Source organism: Acanthaster planci, linkage group LG09 (assembly GCF_054643075.1).
Source record: "Acanthaster planci isolate LZ-2023a linkage group LG09, COTS_SCS, whole genome shotgun sequence".
NCBI lineage: Eukaryota > Metazoa > Echinodermata > Asteroidea > Valvatida > Acanthasteridae > Acanthaster > Acanthaster planci.
Genome location: NC_141785.1, coordinates 16,531,017 through 16,553,157, shown reverse-complemented (window position 1 = coordinate 16,553,157; position 22,141 = coordinate 16,531,017). Strand labels below are relative to the sequence as shown.

General features: G+C 42.5%; 3 protein-coding genes across 7 annotated transcripts in view; 1 reads left to right on the top strand and 2 right to left on the bottom strand.

The window, feature by feature from the left end:
- Positions 1-1,827, bottom strand: part of LOC110988842 (P2X purinoceptor 4-like) — a 62,920-nt gene extending 61,093 nt beyond the window's left edge. The window contains exon 1 of one of the 3 annotated variants that reach the window (XM_022252742.2): positions 557-1,827. In XM_022252742.2, coding sequence (XP_022108434.1) covers positions 557-837 — 281 coding nt within the window. In that variant the 5' untranslated portion in view covers positions 838-1,827. The remainder of the gene's footprint in view (positions 1-556) is intronic. The other 2 variants (XM_022252739.2, XM_022252741.2) reach the window with 2 other exon arrangements.
- Positions 1-22,141, top strand: part of LOC110988841 (GATOR1 complex protein DEPDC5-like) — a 127,457-nt gene that overhangs the window by 8,435 nt on the left and 96,881 nt on the right. For both annotated transcript variants that reach the window (XM_087141058.1, XM_087141059.1), the window contains exon 2: positions 3,727-4,039. The gene's annotated coding sequence lies outside the window, so the exon portion shown is untranslated. The remainder of the gene's footprint in view (positions 1-3,726; positions 4,040-22,141) is intronic.
- p2rx4 (purinergic receptor P2X 4) lies at positions 5,549-21,836 on the bottom strand. 2 transcript variants are annotated; one of them, XM_022252751.2, is made up of 13 exons: positions 21,693-21,836; positions 21,197-21,382; positions 20,781-20,958; positions 19,240-19,311; positions 18,629-18,713; positions 17,288-17,393; positions 14,878-14,964; positions 14,439-14,580; positions 14,159-14,289; positions 11,634-11,793; positions 10,988-11,101; positions 10,232-10,290; positions 5,549-7,585 (listed from the first exon to the last, which is right to left on the bottom strand). In XM_022252751.2, the coding sequence occupies exons 2-12, from the start codon at positions 21,349-21,351 to the stop codon at positions 10,252-10,254; spliced, it is 1,269 nt and encodes a 422-aa protein (XP_022108443.2). In that variant the 5' UTR covers positions 21,352-21,382; positions 21,693-21,836; the 3' UTR covers positions 5,549-7,585; positions 10,232-10,251. The 2 variants fall into 2 exon arrangements, with proteins under 2 accessions (XP_022108443.2, XP_022108441.2); XM_022252749.2 differs by lacking the exon at positions 10,232-10,290.

The window sequence follows — 22,141 nt, the reverse complement described above, 5'->3', positions numbered from 1 at the left end:
AAATTCATATTTAAAAAATCCCATGATTCTATTTGAAAGCCGTGGCAATCAACTGCACGAATAATCATTGCACTTGGAAGGAACCGAACGTGCACTTATCTGAACTTTCCGAATCGTTCTGGCAAAAATATCGGTACGTAGTCCGTATCGATGTACTATTAGGTTCACACTCTTTGAAAAAAGTATGGATTGATTTTACGAACGATGATCAAAATGTAAACTATATACATGTACTTGCACACTTGAAAAAAAGTCCCTCTAAAAAGGCTGTCATAATTCAATCAACCAACGAGATCGTTTTTATACATTTTTTTGTTTAAAAAATAGGCCAGCATTTTAAATCTGACTTTTTCTATCGTGTAAATCCCTTCCCAAAGATACAGATACACATGACTGTATGGGTATACAACGGATATGGTTACATATGACGGACAAATGTTTACACTCTTCCTTTGGTCCTTTGACCAAAGTAGTGCTATAAACACTCCCGCTTATGCTAAACATAAAGTAAACAAATGAAATTACGTGAAGGACCAAAAGTGAGTGGTAAACTTACATGACTACGTAAGCAATGACGCAAATCTGCACTACTCTATTGATGAGGCCCACTTTCTTGCTCTTAATCTGCACCATCTTGGGCGTGTCGTAGTCGAAGAACTGGTCCGACATCATACCCATGTAGCTACCGATCCGTGCGCCAAAGTTCCCCAGCCGTTTCCCCATCTTGCTAGAACTCTTGGAGAGATCGCTTACACTGGACGAGTTGGAACAATTTTCCATAAAAGGAGCCCACTGCAGTTTTTTTGCACAATGCAATGGCAGAAAAAGCGCCCACATATATTTCAATGAAATATTATTATACGCACGCGTTGTTACTCCCTAAAACGTCGATCCTCTTCAAACAGGCCGCAGTCTGGCCTCTCGTGTCGTTGATGCCTTTTTTTCGCAGTTTATTTGCAAACAATCCAAACGCGGTGGAAATCTTGACTTGTCCTTGTTTGCCAGCCGCCCTGTGAGTACGACCAGGGGTGTTACGATCACGAGCTAAGTGATCGCTATAAATTATACCAAAGTTTGTTCCGGGTTTCAAGTGGAGGCCGATATGAATAAACGAATCAGAGGATGTCTGTGGCACGCTTGTGTTTTGGCGAATTTAATTTTCATGCGGAGTCGTGGAGCTAATTTAAGAGTGTTCCCATCTGCGTGTCCCGGAGAACCACTGAAAATGTGGACTTGCGAGAGGCGTCTTTCCTTCCTTGCCCGAAGAACGAAGATGAGACGTGACGAAAAGTAAGCCAAGTGTATTATCTCCCCTGCTGTTCGCTTCCACCAAAAGGCGCAGCCGTGGCAGACTGCGACAACTATTTCACGATCCTCCCGTCAATCGGCAAATCAGACAAATTTTGTTCAAACAAAATGACGAGTGCGGGTCACTCCCGAAAGAGTTCAATCGATTCCGGGTGGTGAGACTTCAAGGAAGCGGTCAGCTTACGGTGACTCCGCGATCGAGGAATAAACTCTTCGTTAGTTCACGCTGCTTTCACTCCAACGAGTATCACCGACAAGCAAGTCATCACGGACTCGTACACGATCGTTTGGGGATGGCGCAACTCCGTGGCGTGCAGATGTGCCTGATCGAGGTTTGTTCTTTAATGAGCGGTACACTGAATGGCGCTCATGTCGGATTCATCGCTCGGCGTTCTTAACCCCAACTCTCCTCTTCTCCACAGAGGTGTCGATGCGTACATGAACGCACATTTTCGGTCACTACTCTGCAGTTGTTGAATATTAATCAATGTAATGCCCCCCTTTTTATACAAAATTGATTATGGTAAGGCGCGGAAATCATCCACAGCTCTGCAGAGTTAATGGAAGCATTGTTGGCTTTTTGCAAAATTAATGTATTTATCTGTCACAAAGACGATTAATAGCCGACAGGTTGACGCCCCCTTCGAATCTGAAATAATTCTAGCTATTTAGTTCACGAAGAGATTCTTTCCAACGAATGAGTTTAAATTTTACTCAAGGCGTTTACAAACAACCCAATTGTTTTTTTTTTTCGTTCCAGAAATGTCAGCTTTACAAAAATCACATCACTCAAGCAAAGTGCCCATTTTCCGACGATAAACACAGGGGCGGAAGCCAGTCTTAGGCGTACCACAACTATAATACTTTTTCGTTGAAGATAATAGGGTACTCTCTAAGTGGCAAGATGTGTCACAGTCCAGCGGACCTCGACAACCGGCTGTCATGATTTTATTAGACAAAGAGAAAAAAATTCAGGCCAAGTGCTGACGAAAGAAGCCGTATACTACAGCTCTAAACGTTAGACCAAAACACCGCAAGGCGGCATCCTGACGACGAAGACTCCTCTGGCAGGTGCCCATGAGGGCGCCCTTGATTTTAATAGAACAAAATTGTGTTCGTGGAACAGATGTATAGACATTTTCGTAAATACACTGCTCAGCCCCTGCACAAACAGTCAGCAAAATAAATAAAATAAAGTCCAAATAATCTTTTTTTCGTCAATCGTACAAGGACAGAGTACGAAAACAGAGAAGTAATGTAGGCCTAATGTTATACTTCTGTTTGGCATTGAAGCATTTTTTTCGTGATTAGCGTAACGTCAATTCCCAATGCACGTATCAAACAGTCGAGTGAACATTATCCTGTGAATGAAAGCAAATACGGACTCGACGTTTACGGCAAAAATAGCCTGTGATGGTGACACAATAAAACAATAAAGGCTAAAGGCATGCAAGGGTGGATTCAAAACCTTTGGGGGGTGGACATTTTTCCAGGGGGCACAAAAATGGAAATTTGGTTACGTAACCTTTAAGGCCTTTGTGGAGGGCGAGGCTATTTTTGGGGGGGGTTATACGCTTTTAAAAGGAATGGAACGAATTGGATTCAAAAAGTCACCATTCTTCCACATTTGTTTTGTTCAATTCTATCATCTATCATGTAAACCAACTCCAGATTTATTATTTTTCAACCAAAATAAAAGGGTTTTTTTAGGGGGTCATTTTTGTGGGCGGTTGCAGAGTGGGGGATTTACCCTCGTTGGCTTCTACAACAAGGGTACCACGCGATAGGGGCCCTGAAGTTCAGATAATTGTTTCAATTTCAGCAACACTCCAACATGAGAACTTTTTTTCGTCTGAAAATAATGAGAGAGTCTGATAAGCCAGTTTCACGAATTTCCTCAGCATCAGGTCCTCAGACATTCCAAGCATCTCAACAAATTCGAGCGTCTTTTAAGCCAACCCCTCCCGATAAAAGGGGAATTCACTGCTGCGCTGTAATCGAGGGAAAAAATTAAAGTATAGAGCAGACACTCCGTTTGACATGTTCGCACATCAGTGAAATTGCTGCGCACGGTAAAGAAGCGGTTTGGGACTAGTCCCGTGTCCGACTGCGGTAGTTCTAGGCGAAAAGGTTAATTAAAACAAATCAGTTGAGTTCTTCATTAAATAAACCAGACATGTGCTCAAAGACGCCACTCAACTGAAAGGTTAGATTGTCTTCTGGGAAATAAGCCCCTTTGTATAAATAGGCTATAACCGTCCGTCAATCTAAAGGATTTCAAATTAAATGGGACGCAGTGAGACAGTTGCAAAGTTTTTTTTCTGCAGTAAAAGTAGTACGAGGATAGGCCTGCCGTGATTTCATTAATCTTGTTGAAAAGAAATCGGCGTCTTCTAATTAGAGATCTTGTCTTTTCAGAATGTTGACCAATTCAACTTCAGCGACTGGCCTACCCAGTGGTCATCTTGCCAGCCAGCCATAGCCAACTAGCTCGCCAATACAGTCGCCAGTGAGACCACCCTGTCCATAAGCTCTTACAGATACCAAGCCACCACTCTCCCCCGTCCAAGGTTCTACTCGTTAAGGCAACATGGAAGTGGGGCAGTAGCCAATCTGTTGGCCGTTCAGTCGGCCATTAACCAATCATAGAGGGGACGGAGCCAGCCAGCTAGCCACCGATCAGTCTGCCATTCGTAAAGTGCCTGGCCGCCAATAGGTCAACCAAGACCAGGTAAGGAAGACAATCCCTATCAAACCATCATCTAACCCCACCCATAGTAACTACCTTGTAATCCACCCATGCAACCAGGGATAATCAACAAAAACAACCACTCACACAATCTGAAAATTACTGTCTGACCAACGAACAGTCCGGCCATCCCGGGACAAGTCGAGCAACAACTACAACGTACATGTATCTGCCAACCACTGCAGTGGTCAATTTTGCCTGGCATCCACAGTACATTTTGTGCACCGATTACCAGAGGAAATCGACCAGTGGTCGACAATAATGACAAATAATGGTCGTCGCTCGAACTTGTTCCAGTAGCCGGCTCACAGCGGCACCATGTCGCACAACGGTCAAATTCGCCCGAGTCGCCTCCGCGGAAAGTGCACTTTGCCAAGACCCAAATCATCAACCAAGCACAAGTCCGCCGTCTTCATTTCCTCCAAGTAATGGGACCTTTTCCCACCGTCTTTTAATGTTAGCCGGTGGGCCCGGGGGGCAAACCGTCAAATAATGCATCACCACCCCGACGGGCCGAAAAGGATGTTCTCGAAATAATACATTATTAAAACTCCCCCCCCCCCAAATAATTGATTACAAAATGTCATATGCCCAGACCTTTTAATTTTATACTGAGGACTAGGGCATACTTTCGGCTGATGAAGAAAACGAGAAGTACCTCAAGGTGTCAAATCAGGAGATGATTGCAAAGTGCATACGGGGCTGACATGCATTTAATACATGCTCATCACGTACATTCGGAAAACACCACAAAGGGATTATCTTCAAATGATTGCCACTATCATGGCGCGCATGCTTGAGATGTTCCCCGATAAAAAAATGGTAAAAATGGTCACTAAACAAGGCATGTAACGTTTCAGACAAGCAGGAAGTCGACGACAGCGCCCAAGAAGACAACAACAAACACAGCGGGTCCACGGGCGGAAATTACGTTGATTTGGTGTTTGATTTGCGCGGGAACTGTTTGGGCGGGAACTCATCGGTCTTCTTTCTTTGCTCTAAGTTTTTATTGCGCGAGTCCCAGGCCCGCAGTACGTCAATCGATCATTTAGAAACAAGATGATGGGGTCTACAATGTGAAGTGGGAAAGCTAATTGTTCAGATCATTTAATAAGGTCCAGTCGGTGGTTGTTTTTCAAACTAGCTGAAACGACCAGAGTGGTCAGATACAGAGATCTTTCCTGCGAGGACGAAGATAATTGTCAAACTCAAAGCGACCACAGGCGGACTTTGCTCAGCGCAGACAATGGTTCAGTTAATAATCGGTAGTTGGTGGCGCTCATCGAAACCAGCGTGACAACTACAGACACATACGTATATGTCTGCGGTGACAACCGTTCCCTTGCATTTGCACTGTCAACGACTAAACAGTTGGAGGCCATGGCCCGCCCACAACTGTTCCTAACCTTAATCCATCCCTGACGGGAACATGTAGCATGTAGTAGAGATCCCAATGAAAACAATCCCAAGGAATTTGAAACACACAATTCGTTAAAGAAAATCATTTTCCTACTTTCAATCGGTCGATTTATTGCCAAAAATACATTTCCTTTCTCAAAACAGGAGTTGGGTTCAATTTAAACTGAACATTAAATTAAAATGGAAGATTCAGGACCGTCAGATTTTAAATTAAGTTCTTCGAACATATTCTTGATATGTAGGTAAGAGTGGTAGCATTAGCAGATGGGGGGAAGGACTTTGATCAAACCTTGGAGGAGCTTAATATAAAAAGTTTTCAAAAAATAAAATACTTAAAAATAATCACCACTAAAAGATACCTGTCACAATTAAACACTCTCTGCAAACTATGATTCTGAGAAAAATAATGATTCGGAGAAAACACTACCCTGATTTGGGTAAAAATAAAGTAGGCATAGCTCTCTTCAGCAAAAACTTTTACCTCGACGACAAGCAAAAGACCAGAACAAAAACGTAGGCCAAACATGTTACATCTGCCCACAATGTGGCAGACAGTGCAAGGGAAACCTAATTTCTAATAGTAGAGTAAATGCCAACCTGGTTCAATCTGGTAATTTACTAAATCACAAATCGTAATGAAAATGCCCAACCTGTGCTTTATTAATTATACAACTTTTTTCCTGTTTACAGTAAGGAGTGTAGTTTGGGAAATAAACTGACATGGCTCTACCCCCCCCACGTGTGAATGAACAAACTAGTAAACTTTGGCATGTGACCTTCTTAATTTCATCAAGATAGGGCACCATGAGTGAATTTCCTCTCTAAAAAGTCTCAACGAAAATGATTCCACACAGAGTATGTTACAAAATATGCAGTTGGAACAAAGGCAGACTGAAACAATATGGCCTTCGAACTTTGCATTTATCAAACTTACAAAATTGGCACGGTTGATATGAAATTGCAATATTGCTTAGTATCGGTTAGGCACATATGTACAAAAGATTAATTTCTAGTTCAGAGATTAGTTTCTCTCTGAATCTGGATAAAGTTCCATGTTTTATTTCAGCCTTGTCAATGGCATTTAATTATTTCTTAATATAGACACATGATTACCAATTTCACTAGATAAATGGTAGAGACCTCTCAGACCCATGTCACGAGCGAATAATTCTGAGTCAATGAATCAAAGCAGATTATAAACCTGTGATAACAAGAATGATCAAAGGTGAAATCTTTTAGGAGCTTTTTCTCTTTGAAGTGCACATCAATTGACTGAAATTCATAAATACATGTACCTAAGACACTTTAGCCATTCCTATTAATTGAGAGCTCATCATGTGGCTGGTCTTTAAAAAATTAAAGCATTAGTTGGCTGGGCCACCTCATGCAATACGCGCCACGCACCCCTGTCTTTTCTAAAAAACGAGATTGTTACTCACGAGAAAAACATACAAAAAGCATAGTTAAAGGGGCGTTTGAAAAAAGTAAGTAAAATTTGCTAAAAATCACTGAAAATTAATAACTAGGCTGCTAATAATCCTTGCCCTTGGATAAGGCACTATCAGTGTCCATTCTGACCGATCAGGTACAAATTTATTCATTTATTGAAAAAGGAATGGACAATGAAACAACTTTCTGAAAATTGCGAACAAGACCAGAATCTTTTAGCTGTTTAAAGTGGAAGATTTCAAGTTCTTTCAAAAGTTTGGAATGCCAAGCTCTAAGTAAATGTCAGATAAATCAACAGTACTGTACACATTTGAAAAAAAATCTAACATTTGGCTTAATCTTTAAAAACAAATCATGAGTTTTTGTCAATAAATACAGTTGAACCTCGTTAATAAGAACACTGTTAACACAAGGCTCTGCTTTTTACAAGGAAATTTTTAGGTCCCAATCCTTTGTGTTTCATTGTTTTCATTCTTGATAATACAAGGTTCCTGTTATGACAAGGTCATCTGCCAAGTCTAAGGGATCTCTTATTAATGAGGTTTGACTGTAATTTAAATAGTGTCTTCACAGTCACTCACTTTCACCTGCAGATGGAACTCAAACTTCTTGTTATTCCTCATTTGTTTCTTTGGAACAGACTGATGCATTGTCCAAGGGCTGAAAGACAAGAACGCAAATTTGGAAAAGTAATCAGTCATGGGGAACAGAGAAATTTGCAAATTCGTCCACTGTCATTCCATCAGTTACATGTATGTTCACGTCCATCAGTCACGAAAAAATCACCTAATCTTGTGGAAACTGACTCAAAATGAGGAACATCTGGTAACTGTGTACTCCATTACTGCAGCAATGCAGTCAAAATGAAACGGAAACCCTGTTCAATAGACAGATTCTATGCAACTTGACTGCCTTCCTCTGGTGCAAAGGTGCTATCACAATTGGGCACATTCTATTAAAAAAATGTCCTTCGTTTATACAAACCAGTGCACCCCCAACGTGTGCCAAAACTCATCCCTCACAACTAAAGCACACTGCAACATGTACATTACAGTGAGCAGGGATGGGATTGACCAATGATAAAAATAGCTGAAAACAGCTGAAAAAAAGGCATAAAGAAGCTGAACTGTGAAAATCTCCTATACTTTTGTACCCAGCCAGTGAGGAAAAATAGCTGAAATCCAAAACAAAAAAAAACAAAAAAGCTCAATCAGCTTAATAGCTGAGAAATCTCACCCCCGAATGAGAAGTGTTTTATTGCAAATGGCAGCTTGAAATGAACACACATGCATATTAAATACCTACGAGGTGAAAACACACTGTACTGAAACAAAACTATAAACAATGTATTTCTGACACTGAAAATATATACACCTGTAAAGAAAAATATCAGCGTAAAGATCGGGCCACTGTAAATTTACCGATGCAGTGCTCTTCAATACATTCACAGCTGGGAGTGAGAGCCTTCAAATGTACTATAGGTTTAACACATGGCCCATTTAATTTTGTTTTCAACGAATGATCCTTCACACGAGCATTCAATAACCAAAAGCAGGCATTCGATTTCGTGATTGAGCATTCTCCAGGGAAATAAATCCATTCAAATTCAAAGGTCATTTTCATCATTTTACATTCGTCAAAGGGCTTCAAAAGAGGTTGATCAGGCATTTGATTTAGTCAATAAGCAATCTTGTTTCACTGTATGAATTTAAATTTAATCCAGTAATAAGGGTTTTCAGGCTATATAAAATCTGATTTCCTAGGAAAAAAGGTTTAACGGTGGATCATGAGTTTTGGTCAATGTGACTTTATACCAAAATGTCGCCGGCCGGGTTCTAACCAAAAAACTGAGGTTCGTAGAAAGGGAAAGCTTTCCAGAGGAATAACGCAGAGAAAGGCCTGTTAACAAATTTTTCCCCCCCTTTTTTTCCCCTTTTTGTGTTTTAAGGTCAATCCTGGATTTTTCCCCTGAGCTTTTGTTATCTTGATTTGTACATTTTGAAATGGTCCCAATAATCGGATAGGAAACACAAAAGATCTGCATCAGTGCACACAAAAAAGAGCAAAATAAAACCTTTCTGATTTGACTCAAGAAAATAGGCAAAGTGTACAAACGCAAAATAAAGGGCATGAGGGAATCATTCCCAATGATTAGGGACCAAGGGTATCGTACACAACTGCTTGCAACAGAAGACCAGCGGCATTTCACTTCTCCAATAGGCCTACTCCTAAATGGAACACTCAGAATGCGAAATAGATTTACTGCAAACAAAAAAGAAAATCACGCACAGGTTTTGCTGGAATTGGCCGGGAAAAACCTATATGAACACATGTAATTGCTTATATTCTAACAAGCTTTTCAAACCTGAGAAAATGCACTGAGTCATTCCAAGGCCATAACATTTCACTCCCATTCCTTTTCAAAAGCATTCCGGTATTAGCAGAAAAATGTGACTAATTTGAAACTTATTGGCAGGACTGAATACATGGAAGAAAAAAGTTGTCCGTCAGAAAATGGCAGAACGAGCAAGTTCTTTCTCAAATAAATTGCACACTAGGATCATGAAACTGGTCAGAGTAGTCATCTAATTAAAGAAAGGTACATCACAGTATAATCCAGGGATCTCAAGTTACAGTTTATTGGAATAGCTTGTGATCTGATTTGATGGGACTGAATGATCTGCAACTGGCTTGGGATTACTTGTGATCGCTGCGAGAAGTCCCAGGCATTGTTAGGACTTGGAGGCCTAACAGTGACTTTGAGGACTGTGAGAACTTTTGGGACTTTGAGGAATTGAGAGGACTTTATGGACTTGTGATGACTTTCAGAACGAAGTAGACTTTGGGACTTTGAGGAATTGTGATGACTCAGAGAAATGTGAGGACTTTAGGGACTTGTGAGGAGTTTCATAACTGTGCAGACTTTGGGACTTTGAGGATTTGTGATGACTCAGAAAAATATGAGGGCTTTAGGGACTTGTGAAAAATTCAAAGACTTGATTAACACTCTTGAGTCTGATGGAATGTACTAACAGTGTTCAATGTAAGTCACCTTAACAAGCAGCTTCTGTGGGATATTGTCACCTGCTTCAAATGCACTTTAGATATTCTTTCTAATTAGGTGAGGCTCACAATTGGTGACTTCTAGATTTTCAACCATGGCTTGTCCTTGTATGCTGCAGTTTGCAATGAAAAAGAGGAAATGTCTGAAGAAGTATGATGGTGAACAACTTATCGGCCATGGCATGAAATGAATTAGACTGTGATTGATGATGATGGATGATTATATTCACTGTGAATGCTTACATTGTCCCTCAAACTAGTATCTAACTTGAGACTTCCCTCAACAAGCTCTGTGTCTCGCCCTACGGAACAGGAAGTGACAAAAAAACCAAGCCTCATGACTTCTTGTTTTTAAATAAATCAACAGGGAACATTTCCAGTTTACAGGGCCAAGGATACTGACAATGAAAACCGAATGTCAGTCATGTGGATTGCAACAGGTTGACAGGCCAGTGCTAATGAAAGCACTCTTACTAGGGTCCTACACCTGTAAAGTCCAAGTATCAGCGAGGAATGTCATTTCAGGCAGCTTTGTTTTTCAACCTTCCCACCAGACAACCTCAGGAGTACATCGCGAAAGCCTGATGCTTTCATGCTTGTACATCATTACAACAGATATACCCAGACACTGCAAACAGTGCTACAGGGGTCATTCCCATGAGGTTGGGGCATAATTTCTGACACTGTCCATTGTTACGTGGGTTCTGTAAAAATGAACAGCTATTTCCCTGCATGTGGATTCCAAATTGACATTGTTATACATCTTGCAAGGCTGAATACAGAGGTGTGTGTTATTTTTACAGAGTAAATGACCTACTCTACAGGCCATGACAGCTGGTAAAAGTTACCCATGTCACAAGGACACCATCACAAATTGTGCCCCCAACCTTATGGAATGACCCACAAACAAAATGTACCAAGACAAACCTCAAACCTTGAATCTGTGACCAGGTCCTTAAAAAGCGTAAGAGAATGTGAAGTAGACGACAATGAACTTACTTCATAATCCACATTGACTTCGGCGTCAGGCTTCACGGTGAGATATTTCTTCTTTTTGTAGTACTCGTGTCCTTTCATGATGTAACACACAATGATGTCACAGGCAACTGTGGACTATACAAAGAATGGAGGTACCACGTTTGATTTACATTTACAAAGAAATGGAATGCACTCCACATTGTTTTCTTCCAGAAGAAAAATCTAGCTGGGTATTCATTATTCAATCATTAGCTTATTTCATTCTTATCACGGCCAACAAGCTAAATTACAAGAATGTTACATATTCTAATTAAAATACATGTAAAATATATTAAAAGTACATAAAAAAATAGCAAGCACAAAAACATTAATCACTAATTATGATTTTTAAAAGTAATAAACAATTTAACGAATAAAATAGATCAAACCTACTTCAGCAGGTTGAACTACATGTATGTTTCATTTCTCTGTTGTGGAATGAATTCCGTAAGCCACAAGAAGGCCTGCGCGGATTCTCTAATTATGAAGTCACTAAATAATATAAAATGGAACTTACCACAGACAGCAAAACACCCATCTCCCATTTTCCTCACCCCTATCTCAGCTATCTACTAGTCAGTGAAGACCCCCACCCTTCCACCTTTCTACCTTTACCCTCACTACCTACCATTGTCAGCAGAGCCAAGCCCGTTCCAATATTCAGCATCAGAGGCACAAAGTCAAACTTGCCTGCCGTTCCAGTCACAATAACTTCAAACAAGATCCCATAGGCTTTGAACAACGTACGCGTGTCTATGCCTGTCTCATTCTGGTAATAATTGGAAAACCTGGAATAGACAAAAGTTCACAAGCACTCAGAACTTTCTTCTGCAAGTCCACTGATTTGTTCAGAACTCAATGCCTTTGGCAAAACTACTTTGCATCTCTACAAAGGTGGCAGATCTCAACAAACACCAAGATACCGTCTGGGCATCAAAAGTTTATTTCACAAGGACTCCGTAATCTTTCTGTGGACCAGCTTTGATATTACACCAAACAAAAACACACCCATTACAATTTACCTGTTCATTATTTCAGTCTATGAAAGTCATCCTGTGTATTACATCAGCAGATTTTCACCATTTCACCAAACTTTTCTTTAAAATCAGTATCGTCCTTGGCTGCTATGCGCAGCATGTCAGATCAGAAAAACCCTATCAACACTACAGGCGATTTTCCTCCAGTCCATCTAACCACTATCCTGTCTTTTATTGGCAAGTGGCTGTCCCTTGCTCTCTGCACTCTCCACTTCACATCTAGATCCTCACGGACCCGCATCTGAAGGGCTACCCCTTTGCCACATTCCCCTCACTGTTGTCGATCCTGGGGGAGAGGGGCATTCTTTTACTATTCTGTGCCCTCTACCAAACCCGAAAACCTTTAAAAAGGGTAAGCATCCGCCATTCTATGCCATCCACGACATCTCTTGAACCTTGAAATCACTGGCATTCTTTGCCATTCTGTGCCTAGTACCACACTCCAAAAACCTGAAGGATGGTGGAATTATGCTGTTATTTTTGTGCATTTTACCATACCCCCTTGAACCTCAATCGCAGCCTTCTTCTGTCACTCTATACCAGCCATCACACCCATACAACCTCAAAGATGGTAGCGTTCTTCTGCCATCCCATGTCCTCCATCACACCCATACAACCTCAAAGATGGTGGCGTTCTTCTACCATCCCATGTCCTCCATCACACCCATACAACCTCAAAGATGGTGGCGTTCTTCTGCCATCCCATGTCCTCCATCACACCCATACAACCTCAAAGATGGTGGCGTTCTTCTGCCATCCCATGTCCTCCATCACACCCATACAACCTCAAAGATGGTGGCGTTCTTCTGCCATCCCATGTCCTCCATCACACCCATACAACCTCAAAGATGGTGGCGTTCTTCTACCATCCCATGTCCTCCATCACACCCATACAACCTCAAAGATGGTGGCGTTCTTCTGCCATCCCATGTCCTCCATCACACCCATACAACCTCAAAGATGGTGGCGTTCTTCTGCCATCCCATGTCCTCCATCACACCCATACAACCTCAAAGATGGTGGCGTTCTTCTGCCATCCCATGTCCTCCATCACACCCATACAACCTCAAAGATGGTGGCGTTCTTCTGCCATCCCATGTCCTCCATCACACCCATACAACCTCAAAGATGGTGGCGTTCTTCTGCCATCCCATGTCCTCCATCACACCCATACAACCTCAAAGATGGTGGCGTTCTTCTGCCATCCCATGTCCTCCATCACACCCATACAACCTCAAAGATGGTGGCGTTCTTCTGCCATCCCATGTCCTCCATCACACCCATACAACCTCAAAGATGGTGGCATTCTTCTGCCATCCCATGTCCTCCATCACACCCATACAACCTCAAAGATGGTGGCATTCTTCTGCCATCCCATGTCCTCCATCACACCCATACAACCTCAAAGATGGTGGCGTTCTTCTGCCATCCCATGTCCTCCATCACACCCATACAACCTCAAAGATGGTGGCGTTCTTCTGCCATCCCATGTCCTCCATCACACCCCTACAACCTCAAGAAAAGTAGCATTCTTCTGCTGTTCCATGCCCTCTATCAAACCCATAGAATTTCACAGGTAGTGGCATTTCTGCCATTCTGTGCCCTCCAGGCTTCATCATCCCCCTAGAACCTCGGGTTTCAAGGACCCGCACCTGAAGTTGAACCCCTTTACCAACTTTGCCCCTTTTATGTTGATCATCAAAGGTAGTGGCATTATTCTGGGATTCTATTCCCTTAATTACATCATTCACCTTTCATCTACCACTCTATACCTGCCACCACAGCCCTACAACCTCACGGCTGGTGGTATTCTTCTACCATTCTTTGCCCTAGTCACATCCCTAGAGCCTTCAGAACAGCAGCATTCTTTTGTCATTCTATGCCTATCAAACCCCTAAAATCTCAAGCTTCAACCATCTGTACTTTAGGTTGTACCCCTTTGCCAACCAACCTTGATGATGGTGGCATTATTCTGCCATGCTATGCCCTTCATCGCATCCCAAGTACCCCTAATGCTCTCTATCACACTCCATGAACCTCATGGATGGTGGCATTCTTCTATCATTCCATGCCCTCCATCACACCCCTTGAACCTCAAGCCTCATGGGATCTTTACCTGAAGTTGTAGCCCTTTGCCAACTTCGCCTCGCTGTTGTCAATCCTTGAGAATGTGTAAAGTGGTGTACAGTCTTTCCACGAGTAGTCCAGGTTACAATCCCAGTTGATTGAAATTCCAATGACACCCCCCTGACACCAGAAAGGACAAGGATTCTCAAAATTTCAGACTATCCAAAGTCAATGTTACACTGGGCCAGCGGGGTTTATTTTAGTTTTAAATTGAGGACAGAAATAACTTTAAGAGTAAAGAAAAAGGAGGTGATGATGATGCCACTCACACTATAAGCTAATTTGTTGAAATCCTCGCCAGTTGCTGCAACAATGTCTCCGAGCTTGAAAATGGGACAGAAAGGATCTGTCTCATTGTTGTACATACAACCTGAAAGATAACTCTTGTTGGAACTTTCCAATATATTGCGTCTGAAATAAAAAAAATAAAAATGAACCTTTTTTTTTCAAATCGAAATTGCTATTAACACTTTTCAGAGATTAGTTCATGTTTTCCATTGCGACAAGGCTGTAACTTTCTGAATCAGGAAGGGACTAGTTGAAAGGCTTTACTGAAAAATGTTTATATTCTACATCGAGTTCGGTTCAGATCCACCTTTGTTAAACTCAGCCAGAAAAATCTTCAAATGAAAAGGAAATGAAAAACAGATCACACGCACACTCCAATTCCTGAGGGCTGTTTGGGAATAAAGAGGAATCTGTACTTACTTGGAGAAGTGAAATTTGGGGTAGGTAGCTGTGTTCTTGATCAAAACAGTGAAACGCTTTGCATCCTGCAGCACGGGCTCGCTCTGCCTATCAGTGGGATGGAAAAAGAAGTGCTTTGAGGAGCAGAAAAACACCAAGTTAGTCCATCGTTTTCGTGTTCATCCCCGATGTTCTCTGTGCTCAGTAATACTCTCCACAGTGGCCAAATCCAAATTTTACCAGTGGCCCATGCTCCCCAGCTAAGGGGTTGTTTTCTGATATAAGGACACCGATACTGATGCATTTGAGCACATTTGTGCCAAGCCATTTGTTTAAAGTAGAACTCCTAACATGCAAGCATGCAGTACATGTCCATCCTTCAATGGTTCTGTTGAGTAGGCCACACAGCACTGCCATGCTGATTTTATGCAAGTTATATGTTGAAGCCTGTGATGGACAGTTTGCACTCTTCAGTGCATGGATCAACCGTTGTTTTCTTTCAGTGGCGCTTTCAGCTACTCAGGCTATTGGCGCCTGGATCAACTGTTTCCTTGGCCAAGTATAACGACACAACGAATACTGTGCATTATCCGTGGCGACAAGCGGCGCTGCTCAGCCATGGAATGCTCTAACCCATTTGTGCAAATCAGTGGCTTGCTGTTCACAAAGTAATTTCACTTCAATGTACGCAAACTAATAAAATCAAGATGTTTCTTGCAATGTATACCGTGTGATTTACTTGGGGCGAGAAACAGTATGAGACATGCAACACTTGTCAGAACAGAAAACAAAAAGCACTTTATGGTAAAACTTTGGGTCTCCACTCACGCATGGTACCATATCCTGTTTATACAGTTTGTATTCGGTCTAATGAATTGTTAAACATCTGCAAACAACAACCAAAATGTCCCATTTACTCATGAGGGAACAGTCAACAGACCCAAGCACTGTCACACCATAGTGACTGTGCTTGAGTGTCTTCCAGTGAGGGTGTTCCTTTATGCTTTTAAGACTGTGGGCATACATGGAATCTTTTGTCAGAACCTGCACGGGCAGTCTGTTGTCTTTCATGCCGGTTTAAGGACAGACCCAAGTGGCTGATCCTCCCACCTGGGAATTGAGATGGACCCAGGAGGAAATTAGCCCGAGTAGGACCCAACAGAAAAAGGAGTCATGACATCATGAGAAGTGACTGGGATTCTTCACTTAAAAAAAAATCAGGGCTTGAATTTTGACTTTTTGGGGGCTCTGCCATTTTGGCCTCAAGAAATGGGACACTTTAGGGGGCACCGCGGCCAGTATCAGGGGCAACAAGGCCAAAATTTCTACAAAGGAAAGGCACAGAGACCAAGGTGTAAAATTAGTCTGCAAAACGAGCTTAGAAACTGGAAAAACGAAAAATTGTGTTTTATGTGCTGGAGCTGTCATATTTAAATATTTAATAACCCCGTAAACACATGAAAAATTTCTTATGACAAAACAGGATGATTATTACGGGATGGAACAGGCACATTTTCCGACAAAGTATTTCTTAATTTAGAGAAAATTAATTCATACAAAAGAATTCCAGTGAATGAAACCATAGATTAAACAAAGAGAACATGTTTTGTTTGAATTTGATGCATCTTTTTCGACTGCACAGCGCACGCTTACTGACCACATCCCCCTGCGCCATAAAGTTGAACGACCCGTTATGTCATGTAAGAATAAGTAACGCACGTGTAGTTGAGTCCACTGCATGCATGCATACACAATCTGAAACTGGGGGGGGGCAAAAGACCTAGCTGTGGAGGCCCGTTTCGGACAAGGCTTAAGCCTGCATATGCCAGCCAGGTTGCTGCACCTTATGCCGGGGTAGGCTGGCTGGCTGGCTCCACACACCTGCTCCGCTGGCCTGGCTGTGCACCCATGACAAGGCTTAAGCCCATCTATGCATATGCCAGCCAGGTTGCTGCACCTTATGCCGGGGTAGGCTGGCTGGCTCCACACACCTGCTCCGCTGGCCTGGCTGTGCACCCATGACAAGGCTTAAGCCCATCTATGCATATGCCAGCCAGGTTGCTGCACCTTATGCCGGGGTAGGCTGGCTGGCTCCACACACCTGCTCCGCTGGCCTGGCTGTGCACCCATGTGGCCAGAAGATGATCTTGCTCAACAGAAAATATTCATGTGAATGTGAAGTTGGAAACGTTTGGGAAATAAAGGGTATCGTTTGAAGGGGCACCACAGCCAGGACAAATGGGCCACACGGCCAGCTTTGGCCGTGGACAAAGGGGAAATTTTCAGGGCACCGCTGTCAATTGTAAGTGCACCTACCGCCAAGGCTGCGGTGGCCGTGGCGAAATTGCAATGTAAATAAACACTGACATCATTCATATTAAATAGTAATTCAGAGACTTGAGAAGGAATTAAGGAGGGAAATGAAACTTACGTTGGGTTCACGTCATACTCAACTGGGCACCAAGCCTCAATCTCACATGTGTAAGTTTCAGTTCCGTTGGGATAGTAGTAAGGCACACACTTGCCCGTTCTAACTCCTGGGGGAGGGTAACCAGATAGACATCGGCACATGTTCAGAAAACATAACAAGGCTCAAGGGAAGGAGAGTTAAAACAGTAGATATAACGAAAATTCAATTGTTCCATGAATGAATGGGCTTGGTGTTTTGACCCCTGACTTGGACAAGCTCAGGGGTTTGGTAATTGCTAGTGTTTCATGGCTTTTAATTTTATAACAGACATTTAACAATGTGGCATGCTGGGCTTACTCGTACTCAATCGGATAACCTAGAATCCATTCACAAAAGAGTGTGCTGTGTCATACTGGGCCAACTATACACACAATATGACCTGGCTTTAACTGATTTAGGCCTTGAAACATTGGTGAATAGAAGACTTCACCTATGTGCTACGTTTGCCCTTAAGTCATTCAACTCAGGCAGATTTAATGAATGGTTCACTAAATCTAAGAGCACCCATACAATGAATCTTAGTTATAGTAGAAAATTTGAGGAATACTCATGTAAAACCAATCGTTTCAACAAAAGCCCAATCCCTTACCTTACCCGACTCTTGAATTCATCTATTCCTGCCATCTAACACCAAGTAATCTTTATCTATAGGCAATGTATATGTTGGTGTACTTGTAATCTCTTTGTATGGTGTGTTTGTTGGATGGTGATGTCAGGTTTTGGTTTGTTGGCTTCTAGGTGGTATATGTGTTTTCTGTCCTCATGTCTGTTTTGTTTATCTGGTTATTTGGCTTTTCGTGCTATGATAGTGCAAGGCGTTTTGGTGGTATTTCTTTCATTTCTTTCGCAGCTATCATATTTTTATTCCACAATTTTTACGGTAATATGACATGTACATTAAATTTACATGTTATAATCTTTGTCATTTTAATATTATCTTGTGTAAGCCTGCGGGCTGCTATCCAGTTCATAAGTGACTTCGTCACAATGGCGGACGTGCCACCTTTAGCAGGCTCCCAATGGATGATCTGTGCTGAATCTGTGCGTTAACTTCCAGTTCCGTAGTTTCAAGTAAACAGCGATCAATGCATGTACATCTGTGTGCAGTGCATGTGCAGCAGGCGTGGTTTAAACTGAAGTGACGTCACACTTACGAAGCAGATGGACAGTCAAATAAACCATAATAATAATAATGATAAAGTAGGTCTTTGGAGAGAAAAGAATTGCTCTTCGTCTTTTCATGAATCAGTCAAGAAGCAACCTCCTCAAGTCCCGCCCCCAAGAAACTGAGAAAGCCAATACCATTCCCATTGATGACTGGTTCACCCTTCACACAGTCCTGTGATTCTTTTGCTGGTGTACAGCCAACATTGGGAACACGTGGGTCCTATATCAGGAGAAACAACAAGGGCATGGGTGAATGAACGTGCAAGATAAATCTGTAGACACCAGTTTCCGTGAATTTTCCAGTTTAAGATTCTAGGTTTCGATTCCAGTATTCTAGACAAGGCTGATCTGTGAACCTTCCAAACCACAACAGCAAAGAGCAAAACTACTCTCCTGCCACTGCTTCTGCCACCAGTCAGAGGAAAACAAGTCTTGTGTTCACGATTGTCCTTCAAACCAGTTCACACACATGTATGTGATATGTTGCCAAGTTGAATTTCTGTAACACTATGGGACTGTTTGGCATTTGTATAATGGAAAACGTTTCTCCCTAACAAACAAGAACAGACCCACATAAAGGCCGGTACAAATGCTTGTCAACACAATGAAACACTGACAAGAACCCGATTACCAATACAATGAAAGAGTAATTTGCTGTGACCGTCGAATGTGTTGAGTAAAATGTGCCCTCTAAATGTAGTTATTCATACAAAGAATTGCACACCCGAAAAGAATGTTTCATTTACCTCTGGACACTGTCCTCTCTGTTGATTCGGGGTAATGATCATGTTGGTCATGACGAAAAAAGCATTCGATTGCTGAAAGAAAGACAAAAATCACAGAAACGTCAATCGTTTCTCGTGTCCCCAAGATGCCTGTCAGTGGAAGAGGGTGGCGATGTCACTGCAATGGTATAATGCATGAACTGCACCCACAAACGATCGTCATGGTACATGTAAATCATGGTAAATGTTTGGTACGCTGTTACACTCCCTATCCTCTAACGGTCTTCCTTTGGTCCCAAGCCAACTGACCTGTCAGGCTGGTGTACTGCTTATCTCTGTTACGCCCCAGCTATAGCATCAGTCCCAACTATCGTTGGGCCCGTTCCAACTAGAGTGCTACAGTTGGGCCGGCCCAACTACAGCAGAGAGGTCCTGTGTGCATGATGTGCCCAGCATGTGCCAAAGTCATATTGTTTACAAATGTCATGTCATAGGTCACAGGGCTAGATGAACTGATGAAGTGCCACATTTTAGATGAATTGTGTCAAGTGTGAGACACATTGACTTGGATAATGTTGAGACATTTCCCACAGACATGGGTCAACAATAGTTGGGCCAGCCCAACTGCAGTATTACAGTTGGGACTGTCCCAACTATAGTTGGGGCGTAACATCTCCAATGGCCTTGGCATAAAACGACTAAGAATAATTTCTATTCCCCTATGCTGGCACTTCTTTGCATTACTCTGTGAATGGAATGAGGCAACTAGGGGTGAAATGGCTTGCCCGAGGTCACACCTTATGGCCAAAGGCAAGATTCAAACCCTTGTCCTGACCACGAGTCATGTACCCTGACCACTAGGTCATCCTCCCCTTGGGGGCCAGGAGAACAGACGCCTATTAATAGGTCTATATTCTTCTCATTTGACCAAGTCACATCTTCCCTGGTACGCATTCCAAATGCAACTGGACAAAGATCGCACGTTGACCAGCCACTAGCCAGAGCCCCAATCCCACTAGCCAGAGCCCCAATCCCACTTGCCCTCACTTTTTGACTGCACACAATAGCCTCTGAAGCCTGTACAGAGACAGCGGGTCTAAGTGCTAATGAAGCAATTCGTTATGGGGGAAGTTTAGTGAAAGACAGCTTAATGGCAGGCTTCGATGTCAATTCACATAAAATATTCCTAGTTATTTTTTTTTATAAACCTGTTTTTTGTGAACATCAAACAAGGACGATTCAAGATCTCTATTTATTTTTGAGGATGAGGTTATCAAAACAAGATGAGGAAAGTTTCTTGGGAGCTACCCTCCAGTTTCTATGATTTGTGTAACAATGAGCTAGCCACGTGCATGCTTTGCAGCTGTTACCAATTACCATGGTTACACCTGCTTCCATCTAAGGCACTCTTCTTTTTTTTCCAAAGTCTTTGATTTTCCCATTTCACCCCCCCCCCTGAAATGGGAGGGGCAATTGTCAATAGAAAGAAGGTGGTGGGGACACAAATTTTTCTGGCCAAAGTGGGTTGAAAACAATTTTTTCTTTTCATTTGGACTCGGTACCTGCGGAGGAACGACATAGTCAGAGACGTCCCAGATCCTGTCATAAGGTGTTGTGTCTTTAATGTTGAGATCTGGCAGTCCACTGATGTTGGTATAGGACACTCCTTTCAGCTTGGTCGTCACTGAGCTAATAACGGTGTCTGTGGACTGGTAAGCCTTCTTGTAAATGATGGCATATCTGTGGTACAATTGGGCAAACAAGTCTTTCTTTCATTTCAGCCTTTTGATTGACTCAATGGACTAAGTATTAGCCTGCCCACGGCACACCTGGCAACAACATCAATGTGTGTGTGTCGGTCCAATACAACACGAAATGCTCCAGATACCTGTCCCACACAGTGCTTGGTCAAAATATAAGGGGGTGGGGCTTAATAGATGGGTCTTCTTCATCCGCAAGCAACTTACTGTGAACTTACCCAATGACATAGGCTACGATTGCCAGTTGGATTAACCTGTTCAAGAAGCCTATGGTCTTGTTCTTGATGTGGACAATCTTCTGCGTGTCATACTCCAGGGCCCAACTGATGAGCAAGGAACCGACACCAGGCACGTTTTCCTCAGGACTTGTCATTGTCGTTGCGGGTTCCTGGACACGGTATCCTCTGAATGATAAAACAGGAATCTGGTGTGCGTGTTATCTCTCGAAGAGTGGGGATTTCAAGGATCTCACTCTGAGAGTCTGAGTATGGTTGGCGTTGGGGCGCACATCTTTTCATATTAACCCTTATTAGTTATTAAGCATGACAGTCATCTACCAACATGACCAAGGTGAATTCAAAAGCAAAATCAGGCTAAAGCTCTCTCCCTTCTACAGGAACTGGGTCACTAACTTTACAATCCCCGTACAAGCCATGACCTCCAAAAGCACAAAAAAGTTGGGCACAACAGTTTGCTCGTTCAAAGTTCTCTTACCAAAGCTTGGCCAAGACCAAAGCAAGACTTCGGAGGCGGTACATACGCACGTACGTGCATGAAGTGGATATCAAAATCACGAGTGTTAGTGCAGTTTCTGTTTATAGACAAACTGTTTTAGCGCCCTCAATATTTTCTAAAGATCAGCTCATCGGGTTCACTCGCGGCGCTATACGATCTTTGCTCTCAACTAACCTCGTCCTGATTGTGTTCTCATCACACTGCCCCTCACAACCGACTGCTCTCCATTGGAAAAAGTAATCGCTGGGACAAGGTTGGCTCGGGAAGAGTTCCATATACGGACGCCAGTAATTATCCCCCTCACCTATTAGCCTTCAGAGAGCAAACACATGTCCAGAAAAATTCAATTTAGGAGGGAAAAAACCAAGTCGTTTACTTAGAAAACAGAATTTTTCAGACCAGTCTCTTAGGGTTTGTGCGTGGGGTTT